The sequence below is a fragment of the Octodon degus genome, unplaced genomic scaffold (genome assembly GCF_000260255.1).
Source record: "Octodon degus isolate 3935 unplaced genomic scaffold, OctDeg1.0 scaffold00075, whole genome shotgun sequence".
NCBI lineage: Eukaryota > Metazoa > Chordata > Mammalia > Rodentia > Octodontidae > Octodon > Octodon degus.
Window position 1 is genome coordinate 6,344,465 of NW_004524651.1, and position 12,001 is coordinate 6,356,465.

The 12,001-nt window shown below is 39.7% G+C and overlaps 2 protein-coding genes across 2 annotated transcripts in view; both read left to right on the top strand.

Moving 5' to 3' along the window:
- Nucleotides 1–12,001, top strand: part of Ndc80 (NDC80, kinetochore complex component) — a 41,376-nt gene that overhangs the window by 9,861 nt on the left and 19,514 nt on the right. Inside the window, exons 7-11 of the mRNA XM_004635791.2 lie at nt 299–307; nt 3,505–3,594; nt 6,060–6,153; nt 7,317–7,423; nt 8,213–8,357. Coding sequence (XP_004635848.1) covers nt 299–307; nt 3,505–3,594; nt 6,060–6,153; nt 7,317–7,423; nt 8,213–8,357 — 445 coding nt within the window. The remainder of the gene's footprint in view (nt 1–298; nt 308–3,504; nt 3,595–6,059; nt 6,154–7,316; nt 7,424–8,212; nt 8,358–12,001) is intronic.
- Nucleotides 1,435–3,098, top strand: LOC105742803 (NEDD8-activating enzyme E1 regulatory subunit-like). Its single transcript, XM_023720418.1, is given in 4 exon segments — nt 1,435–1,523; nt 1,590–1,853; nt 1,855–2,410; nt 2,412–3,098. Coding segments are annotated over 4 exon segments (1,578 nt in total). The 5' UTR covers nt 1,435–1,452.

The following is a 12,001-nucleotide window of genomic DNA, read 5'->3' on the forward strand; positions in this document are numbered from 1 at the left end:
ATATTGAGAAATTCTCATTTTGATAATTAGTCTTGTCATTTGGGAGAGTATTAAATCTCTTATTCATATCTTTTTGCTTTCTTCAGTACGATGCTGTAGCTTTCTTCATATCCGGTAACATTTCTTTTCATGAACTCTGGTTTAGTATTTTGTTACTGAGGACAGACTTGTTATTGTATTTCTGAAGTTGCTGAGATTTTGTATCCACTGCATGATATCAGGTTGCCTTATTTATCAAGTTGCCTTCTGTTATCAGTTGATTTCTGTTGTAACCATGCTCTTTTGTTTTTATTTACAGTGTATTCAGGTTGGGAAAATGTTTTTTGTGTTGACATTCACCTGCTTTTATCAATAGTTGAAGGCTGTCATATGCTTCGACAGGATCTAATAACAGTTTTCTCTCCTCTTACCTATCGATAGAGTATTTCCCTCATATTTTCAGTTTGCTCGCTGTAGATTATTCTTTTGTTATACTACTGAGTCATCTGCTAGTTATCTGCTTTATAAATAAAGCTTGATTTTCTCTGTGCACCCTCACCAAGCGCTTGCCCATGACAGGTTTGACTGGCAGTAGACTAGCCAGTATCCCACTGTCCCTGCCCCTGAGGATCCCAAATAGGCAAGCTTATGTGCTCCAGGGTCCATGATGGCCTTCTGCTTGGTGACCATGGTCAGGGCCCAATACCTCAAAGCCCTGGGTCCTCTTCCTTCTCTCAAATTTCACAGTGTAGAAAAGCAGTATTATGGGAAATGTGACCTTAACTGAGAACAGATGAATTGAATCTCAATGTCCTTGAAGCTGTTTCAGTCAAGTCTCAGCTCAGACCTTTTCAGCTCTTGTAGGGGCTCTCTGTAGCCCCTGGGGATCTGTTTGTCCCTGGGTGAGACCTTCCTCGAACCTTGCAGATTAGCAAGAGTTTACACAAGGACCCTGGCAGCAGAAAAGCCAGTTTGTCCTTCCTCATGGCCCATCCTAGTCTGCAGACTTCGTTAAGTCTGGCTGTCACCTGAGACAGGCAAAGATGAGTGGATGCTGAGCCCTTCCCCACCCAGGGCACACAGCAAGATTTTGGTTGCCTGAGAACATGAACAGCAGGGAGGCCAACATCGGGGTGGGACCGGGATATGAAGACCTCATTGTTTTTCACAGAAACTACTTCTTTTGTCACGTTCACATGTGAACAACAGTAGTAGTTCTGAAATTTTATATTGTAAAATTCGGTGTGAATTTCCTATTTGTGTACTGAAGGAGACCATGGATGACATTTGAACATCAAAATTGAGCTCATATAAGACAAATAACTATTATTACTTCACCTTTTGCCTGGCGATTCTCATTTGAACTCTTAGAGTTGTGTTAAAATTTGTATGTTCCCCCAGGTCAATAACATAAAGATAAAAAAATAAGATAAAATAAAGAGCGGCGGTGGCGGCTCCGGGGCAGGCGCGGCCATGGCGCAGCCGGAGAAGCTGCTTAAGGAACAGAAGTACGATCGGCAGCTGAGAAGAGACAGAATCCCACTGTTTTGCCCAGGCTGGTCCTAAACTTGGCTCAGGGAGTCATTCTACTTCAGTAACTGAAACTATAGATTGTGGGGTGATCACGGGCAAGAGGCTTTGGAATCTGCTCATGTTTGTCTGATAAATGCAACAGCTACAGGAACTGAAATTCTTAAAAACTTGGTACTACCAGGTATTGGATCATTTACGATTATTGATAGAAATCAGGTCAGCGGAGAAGATGCTGGCAATAATTTTTTCCTTCAGAGGAGCAGTATTGGCAAGAACAGAGCTGAAGCTGCCATGGAGTTCTTACAAGAACTAAATAATGATGTCTCTGGAAGTTTTGTGGAAGAGGTTTACTATTGTGGTTGCAACTCAGCTTCCTGAAAGTACATTACTGCGTTTAGCAGATGTCCTCTGGAATTCCCAGATCCCTCTTTTGATCTGTAGGACATATGGACTGGTTGGTTATATGAGGATCATTATAAAAGAGCATCCAGTAATAGAATCTCATCCAGATAATACATTAGAGGATCTACGACTGGATAAGCCATTTCCTGAACTGAGAGAACATTTTCAGTCTTATGATTTAGATCATATGGAAAAAAAGGACCACAGCCATACTCCATGGATTGTGATTATAGCTAAATATTTAGCACAGTGGTATAGTGAAACAAATGGACGAATTCCTAAAACCTATAAAGAAAAAGAAGACTTCAGAGATTTGATTAGACAAGGAATTTTGAAGAATGAAAATGGAACTCCAGAAGATGAAGAGAATTTTGAAGAAGCTATTAAAAATGTGAACACAGCACTAAATACAACTAAGATTCCGAGCAATATTGAAGATATCTTTAATGATGATTGCTGCATAAATATTACAAAACAGACCCCACCATTTTGGATTTTTAGCTCGTGCCTTAAAGGAATTTGTGGCCAAAGAAGGTCAAGGAAGTTTACCAGTTCGAGGCACAATTCCTGACATGATTGCAGAGTCAGGCAAATATATAAAACTACAAAATGTTTACCGTGAAAAAGCAAAGAAAGATGCTGCTGCTGTAGGTCATCACGTTGCCAAATTGTTACAGTCCATTGGCCAGGCACCAGAGTCCATTTCGGAGAAAGAATTAAAATTACTCTGCAGCAATTCCACATTTCTTCGAGTGGTGCGATGTCGCTCCTTAGCTGAAGAATATGGTATGGATACAATGAACAAGGATGAAATTATTTCCAGTATGGACAATCCAGATAATGAGATAGTTTTGTACTTAATGTTATGGGCTGTTGATAGATTTTATAAACAACATGGTAGATATCCAGGGGTATTTAACTATCAAGTAGAAGAAGATATAGGAAAATTGAAGTCCTGTCTGACTGGTTTTCTTCAGGAATATGGATTATCTATAATGGTGAAAGATGATTATGTACATGAATTTTGCCGATATGGAGCTGCTGAGCCACATACCATTGCTGCATTCTTAGGGGGAGCTGTTGCTCAAGAAGTTATTAAAATAGTCACCAAGCAGTTTGTAATTTTTAATAATACTTACATTTATAGTGGCATGTCACAAACTTCAGCAACTTACCCGTTATAGATTAGCACCCTGTGTATCGTGTTAATGACTAAAATTGTAATTGTCTTTAGTAAAATTATTGTACAGTTTAATCTGTAAAATTCTGTTGAATAACAGCTGTTAAATTGTTTCCTCAATGTTTTTCTCGTTTGTAAAAAAAAAGATAAAAATAACATAAAGATGAGCATATTTTTGTCTGTGGAACAGAACTAAATATGGAACTAAATATAAAATTAGAATATGCTTTTTAAATTCTGAAGTTTTAGTTACTAAACATCAAGGATTTTAAGGCTCAATATAATCTTTAAAAAGTTTTAATGATGCAATTAAATGTTTCTAAAAGTGACACTAAAAAATGAATTTGACAAAACATGAGAGCTATGTTTTCCACGTAATATTCAATCTATATAATATGTTTATGGAATAGATACATAATGCCATGAGAGAAAGCTCACCTTTATTTGATGATGGACAACCTTGGGTAGAAGAAACTGAAGATGGAATTATGCATAATAAGGTACCATATATTATCATAAACTATAGCAAGTTGTTTTATATATTAACCAAATTTATCACTTGAAATTGTTATAGAACTTATCTTTTGCTTCCTAAAATTGATTTTTTTAAATATTATTTAAGTGTTTATTGTTATTTTTATTTTTATTTTTTTGGTGGAACCAGGGATTGAACTCAGGCCCTTGTGCTTGCCAGGGAAGCGCTTATTCCACTGAGCCATCTCCCCGGCCCCCAAGTGTTTATTGTTACAATTACATTATAATTTCCTAAAATAAAATAGGCAAAGAAACTAGAAAATGTTAGGTAAGTAAAACTTCAAAAGCTCACGGATAGGGGTACCCACCTGCAATCCCAGCTACTGAGGAGGCTGAAGCAAGAAGATCACAAGTTCAAGGCCAGCCTAGGCAATTTAGCAAGACCTACTCTCAAAAGTTTTTAAAGTCTGAGAATGTAACTCAGTGCCCCCTGAGTTCATTTCCTCTATACTGAAAGAAAAAAAATTATAAAGGGGCATTGGAATTAAAATATAATGTAGTGTACATTATATGATGTTTCTTCCTCTCTCTTACAAAACAAATATATTTGGTTTGGTTATTCTAGTATAATTCTGTCAGTACAAAGCATGATGGATTGATTCTTAAAATATCACATATAAACTACTCATTTTATTTAGGACTTTTTAAATTAGGTATATCGTCACTTACCTTAGAGATACTGCTTTTCAGATGATTAAGATACAAGTAACAAGCAGGTCTGCACTGGTCCTGTTCTTTGGAACACAGTCAGCACTCAAGTGGAACCTCAGTCATGTGGTCAGCGCAGCTCCTCCTCTGCACATGCAGATGTGCAGCCACATGGAGCAGATGGCGCCTGGGAGGCTGCACTTTAACCGTTGCCCACACAAATGGCCCATTACTGTACAGGCCTCGATTGAAGCTATCCTGGTTCTGCTCTTAGCCCTCCCTCTTTGGAGCCTTTACACAGAAGGAAAGTGGAAATAACTTGTCTTTCATTGCTGTCTGAGAAATAGTTCAAAGATACATCAACATACTGGCATGGCAGCATTGCCTTTTTTAACAAGAGTAAATGCACCCCTTTACCATTTCAGCAGTGATCCTAGCAGGAGAGGTGTCTCCCTTCAAGACAGCTCTCCCCCATTGCAGTATATATGAAATACATTTGATTCTATCTCAGTTTGCACCCAAATACAATTACAAACTACTTATAACTTCCAGATTTCTTGGTGTTCATCTAAAGATTAAGCCAATAATAATTAAGCCAATATTCTTGCCATCTGAGCTATTCTTTTTTTTCTTGTACCAAGAATTGAACTCACAACCTCATGCTTGCCAGGCAGGCACTGAGCCACTGAGCTACATCCCTAGCTGGAGCTATTATTTCAAATGACAGTTTTTAGAGAAGTACTTTGAAAACCAAAGTGCTGTTTTTAATTGTAGAGACTTTTATCGGATTACCCAGCTTCACTTCATTCTTTTTTACGAACTCAAGTTGCTGCTAGTCCATAAAGATAAAAGTTAAGCAAACCAATTGTCTCTTACTAAATTCACAGGAGGCTGACCTAAAATAGAATAAAAATGTATTAAGTTACCTGTGATATGCCTCTCCAAATCAACCAAATAAGCACTGCTTATTTAGGGTACCCACTCCTTATCAACCAGGGAATGAGGAGGTTGCCTGGTAAGCAAAGAAAGAACACAAAGGGAATTCATTTGTCTTGAGACTAATTAATTACTTCTTCAAAGGTATGGAAAATTCTAGTCTGTATCATCACTTATTAAAATATGCATTCTTAGTGAGCAAAGTATCTCCTGACTACAAAATGTAATGTTGCTTTCTCTAAGCAAATATTAGAACTCTAAAGCCATGCATGCTAACGCACACCAGTAATCCTAGCTACTCCTGAGACTGAAGCAGGAAAGTGCAAAGCCAGCATAGGCAACAAAGCAAGATTCTAGCTCAAAAGGTGGGGAAAGAACACTGATGTTCCACTCTTCAGATCTCTGCTTATATTGCCATTCCTAGCCGAAAGTTACACTGTGATTATTAGCCTCTATTATATGTGCTGGTTTTCACAATTAGGCTCTGTTGGTTGTACTAAACTCAGCTGATCAGTAATTCAGTTTAGTTCTTCGTAAGGTGCATTATGTCTGAAGATGATTGTGTGCATTTTATCTTAAATTGCACTTGTGTCTCCTGTTCAGTTGACCTGAAAATTCTAAAGGTGTAATTTACTAGTTTTAAATATCATCTGTATCCAAATTTAAGTATTATTTTCATCCTCATTCATATTTAGAAGTAGACTAAGTCTATACAGCATAATTAATGATATAGAGTCTTGTCCCATTTTAAGTAACTACTTAGTGTTCCCAACTGCCTTGTCATTCAAAGTTAAACTTCCACTCTGAAAAGCCATGACTTTGTTTTTATGTCGGCTTACCCCCTCAGTTGTTTTTGGACTATACCATTAAGTGCTACGAGACCTTTATGACTGGTGTCGACACCTTTGAGGAGATGAATGTGGAGCTGCAGTCCAAGCTGAGTAAGTGCGCTCTCCTGTGCGCGTGCTTGTAGTTGTCTGCACGGGGTATGCAGTTTCTGTACCTAGTTACTTGACATGCTTATGGGTGCCTGCAGATTCTTTCCCTTAGTTTCTTTGGTGGAGAAAAGTAATAGCTAAGTAGAAAGAACACTAGTGTTGGGGTGAGACCTGAGACAGAAGCTCCTACTGGCTGTGTGAACTTCACAAATTACTTGACTTCTCTGACAAAGGTTTTCCAGAGTAGATGGAAGAGTAATGAAATACCAGGCACACTACTAGGAGCACAAAAGATAATTAGCAAATGTCATTTCTCTTGGGTGATGATCCTTGCTGTATTTGAGAAATTAAAGCACCAATTAGCTAAAAGGCCTAAGTCTCAAAACTTGGCAGACAATTAATAGGCCACTGTATTTACAAATCAAGAAATTCATAATTAACTATCACTTCAGCTGTCCTTTGTATTGAAATTGCCTTGCATATAAAAGGTCAGAGAGGTAGATGAAACAGATGAAAACGGGGAAAACTGTTCCTCTAAGACAATGGCACTGATGACAGTAGAAGACTCATCTTGCCAATTGAGGTATAAAGCCCAAAAGAGCATTCCCTGTATTCCCTGGGTGTGTACCTTCCTGAAGAGTGACCTGGACATTCTCAGTCTGCCCACCCGGGAAGGAACAGGATAAATGATAAATGATGCTTTGTTTTCAGAGAAGAAAATTCCTAGGCATCTAATACAGAAAATCACTAGTAAGTTCCTAGATATGTCTGTATATAATTATAAATAAGAACACATGTATTCATTCACCTACATTTTTATTGTATAGCTCTTGCGCACTAGTAACCATGTGGCACGGAGGATACAGTAAGTGTGAGACTATTCACCTTCAGAGCTTGCGTCCTAGTACCCAGAAAGGGGCAGTAATAGAATGAGCAACTCCAAGTCAGATGGTGAAGAGTGCTGGGGAGAAGAACGAACCGCGGTGAGGGGAACAGAAACCGCAGCGGAGAGCAGGGGAGGGCGTGCGGTTTCATGAATGGCATGTCCTTCACTGGTAGCGTTGAGAGCAGAGGCCAGAAGTCGGGAGCAGGCAGGCAGGCAGTGGTGGGGCTGGGGCAGAGGCTGCGTGCCGATCCTTACGAAGTTTCGGGGTTCTTGTCTCCAGGGGATTTATATAATGTGGATGCATCCAAGCTGGAATCATTAGCTGCAAAAAACAAAGCGTTGAATGAGCAGATCGCACGACTGGAGCAGGAAAGGGAAAAGGAACCGGTCAGTAAGTGTGTTTGTGTGCTTTCTTGGCATCTTGAGACTTGAGTCTTCTTTGAGAATGCTAGCTGTCTTGAAATGTTTAAAAATAGGTTAACAAATACAGGTTTTTAAAAGTTGGACTTTCACATAAGGTAGAACTCCCAGCGAAAACATGTTTTGTATCTGAGGAGCTCTGCTTTCCCTTGTGTCTATTAGCCCTGCTCTAATGGTTTTCGGAACATGATGAAAGATTCCTACCTGCTTACATGAGCAAGCTCCCCAGGTGTGGCCTCCAAGGAGCCAGTTCTCAAGAGGCCGGAGTTGTGTAGTAAAAAAGCAGTGCTGACAAGTGGGCTTGTATGATATATGGAAGCCTAAGTATTCTCTAAAATCTAATACCAGTATCTTAATTTTATTCTCTATGCTGTTAGTAGGCACTCAGACTATTTGGTAAGAATCAAATTCTAAGTGCTTGGGGTGTTTCCCTCTGGCTCTTGATTGTTTTACAGCTAAAACCAACTTCTTCAAAAGTCCATCTCCTGTGTACCTAATAATAGTAAAGTATTCTTAGTTCTTTAAATGCCTAAAAATTAAGAGAACATGCTAATTTACCATTCTCTAAGATAAATAATATTGCTTTCCTTTAAAATTTAAGAATGATACGGAAGGGGCTGGGGAGATGGCTCAGTGGAATAAGTGCTTCCCTGGCAAGCGCAAGGACCTGAGTTCAATCCCCGGTTCCGCAAAAAAAAAAAAAAAAAAAAAAAAAAGAATGATACGGAGCTAATTTAATATTCTTGTTTCTTAAAGAATCGTCTAGAGTCATTGAGGAAACTGAAAACTTCCTTACAAGCAGATGTTCAAAAATATCAGTCGTACATGAGCAATTTGGAGTCTCATTCAGCTATTCTTGACCAGAAACTGAGTGGTCTCGATGAAGAAATTTCTAGAGTAGGTAAGAACAGCTTGTGCTAGAAGAGGTCCTTCAGATGGGCACGTGGACCTCTGTGGGTTTGTCTGATGCAAAGATAGCTGTGCTATCTATCTTTTTTCTGCCTATGATAAATTCCTGTAGCTGGTGGCCAGGTTTTCAGTCCCTTCTGTGTTACAGCTTGCTGTAATAAAATCCTGTAAGTTTGGTGGCTCAAACAGTAGAATTCTATTGCTTCACAGCTGTAGATGCCGTAAGTCCAAGATCCTACCAGTCCACACTCCCTCATCCAGGCTTTGCATTGTGTGTCTGTCCTCTTCTTTCCGTGAGAACTCTCCCTGTCTGTATCTTAGTGGGACTGTCTGCATTACATTTAGGGCCCACCTGAATAATCCCAGGGTTAGCTTCCCAGCAGCATTCCTAATCACATCTCCCAAGACCCTTGTCCCAAATAGCGTAGTGTTGGGGCCGGGGAGATGGCTCAGTAGAATAACCGCTTCCCTGGCAAGCGCAAGGGCCTGAGTTCAATTCCCAGTTCCGCCAAAAAAAACCCCAAATAACGTAGTGTTCATGGTCCCAGAGATCAGGATTCTTGTATTAGGATGGCCATTAGCCTACTCTACTGTCTAGCATGTTTTCCAGCATATAGCTTTTTGACGCCAACAGGGGCTTACCTAAGAACCTACACTACCCAGATGTGAATATAAATCTAAATTACATATTCTAGAGATGTACGTCAGTGGTATAGTGCTTGCCTAGTATGCATGAGGCCCTGGATTTGATCCCCAACACTATTAATAAATTAATGTGATCAAAGCAATAAATAATTAAATGTGTATTCTCTATGTGCTGTTCTACTTTGTAATTAAGCAGATTTTTTTTTGAATTTTTTTTTTTTTTTAAATAAGGACCTACAGGATCTCACTACAAAGACTGGACTCGTAGTGATCCTCCTGTATTCAGCCTTGCAAAGAGCTGGGATTGCAGGCATGCACCATTACACCCAGTCTCAATTGCTGTCTCAGCGTGCGCTGGGGGAAGGGCCAGCATGGCAGGCCCTAGATCAAACCCCAGCTGGCTGCTGCATCTGCCTAAGCAGGCACTTTAATCCACTGAGCTATTTGGCCAGCCCTTAATAAAGCAGATTCTTTTTTTTTTTTTTTAATAAAGCAGATTCTTAATGTCTGCCTAACTTAGTCTGCTCTGTCTCATCCTCTATCACTACCTTCTAGGTAGCTAACACTGGTTGAAAATAAGATGAAAGCGGCAAGTACAATTCTAGGAAAACAGAAGCACAGCTAAAGAAAGCTTGTTTATTTCCTTTATCTTTCTTGCCTTGCTTTCATAAACATACATCACTCTTTTTTTTTTGCTCTGAATGCCTTCAAGACAGGTTTGGCTGGCTTGAGTTGTGGGGATGGAAGCACAGCAACCTGAGCCTGACAGCTTTGTTGAAGCAGCCACTTCACTGAGCTACAGGGCAGGCCCACGACATACATCACTCTTAATCACAAAGCTCTGGAAAGTACCATGGCACAGGATTACCTGACAATCTGTGGTGCCAAAAGTAGAGCAGAGGAAGGTCTCCATAAATCACAGCCATGGACTACAGTTTAAAAATGAGCCGATGGCCAGAAGTAGTGATGCGCTCTCATAATCCTAGCTACTTGGCAAGGCTGAGGAGAAGGACCGTAAGCTTGGGGCCAGGGGGCCTGCCTCTTAGCTCAGCTCTTTTAAGTGGCTGCTTCAGCAAAGCAGTCAGGCTCAGGTTGCTGTGGTTCGATCCCCACAACTCAAGCCAGCCAAACCTGCCCTGAAGGCATTCGGAGTAAAAAATAAATAAATAAGGTTGGGGCCGCCGAGGCACCTGAGCAAGAAGTTCGTAAGGGTTGGGGATGTAGCCCATGGGCAGAGTGCTTGCCTTTTGTGAGGACGGCCCTGTGTTCAGTCCCTCCTAACAGTAAGTGAACGTACAGCTATGCTGTTGTACCAGGACTTTGCTCAAACACAGTCCCTGAACTTGCCTAAGCAGGTGCTTTAGTTCATCGAGATACCTATCTCTCCAGTCCTGCTCCTTGTGTTTTATTCTATTAGGAGATATAGATAGATAGATAGATAGATAGATAGATAGATAGATAGATCCCATGTAAGAGTTGTGTAGATTATCTGTATGCCATATGATTTAACCCTTAGTATGCTGACCATATGCCAAATCAAGGCTTGTAATTTTCCATTGTACAGCGTTTGCTGAGTCAGCTAGTTACCCCCCCCCCCTCCAACCGGGGATTGAACTCGGATCCTTGTGTTTGCCAGTCAAGCACTTATCCTACTGAGCCATCTCCCCGGCCCCTCAGCTAGTTACTTTTTACAGATGACTAATTATAAACTCTTTAAATATTTTACACTTGCCCCTGGCTAATGTCCTATGTTGATCATCATGACAAGGAACCATAAACTAATTTCTTATTCCAACAATATAGTATAAATAGTGCTTTCTAACATTAATACTTCATCTTCCTTGTCAACATTTAACACAAAAATTATTGTACTTTCTAATTGTTCTCGTGAGATTTTTTTTTTTTCCAATAGTAGTTGCAAACTGAATAGAGAAAGTAACATTTGAGCTATCATTTCCCATTCAGAGTGACTTGGTTAGTTTAGAAGGATTAATTTTATCAGTTTAATTTTTTTTTCTTTTTTTTTTTTTTCTTTTTTATTTTTGGCAGAACCAGGGGTTGAAATCAGGCCCTTGCACTTGCCAGGCAAGCACTTATTCTACTGAGCCATCTCCCCGGCCCCTATCAGTTAATTTAAATTGTTTTAATTCTATGAATATTTTAGCTCCATTGGTTTAAAGCCATTTGTGGACAAGAGCAAATAAGACTTAAACTACATAGACATATGCGATGGATTTTTTTGTTCAAATACTTGTAATAAAAGCATAAAATTTTCCTTAAACTGAGCGTTAATTTATTGTAAGTTCAGCTACGGCACGGGATGAGAACGCAGCCAGGTACTAGTCCTCGTGGCGCTTGGCATTCTCTGCCCTGTTAGCCACCCCGTCCACTGAGTGCAGCCCGCTATAAAAATACTTCCATATTTTGTGAAAACTATGAGTTATAGAAGGTTGGAAAATATTCTTGATAAGTACACAAACCAAGAACCTACACAATGGACGGAAAAGCCCAAAAGATTTAATAGAATTAATTTTATGTTTGTGAATTATTCAGAGAATTGTGCAGTGAGCGGTATAACATGCATTTAAATGAACATTAACAAGGCCCTGCCCCGTAGCTCAGTTCTTTAAGTGGCTACTTCAACAAAGCAGTCAGGCTCAGGTTGCTGTGGTTCGATCCCCACAACTCAAGCCAGCCAAGCCTGCCCTGAAGGCATTCGGAGCAAAATAAATAAATAAATAAACATTAACAGAGATAGAATGCCTCTTGTAAGTGTGAGGATGCTGAAGTGTAACCATTATGTTTTCATATAGTACTTAGTAAAAAGCACAGTAAACCAATAGGAAAATAAGGTTCCAATGTAAAGCCTTAATTATGTTAAAGAATGTTATTAGCAAAATGGCACGAACAGAGTTATCCAAAAACAAGCATGGAGGGCTGGTGAGATGGCTCAGTGGCCTAAAGCACCTAATTAGAACAAGCTTAGCAAAG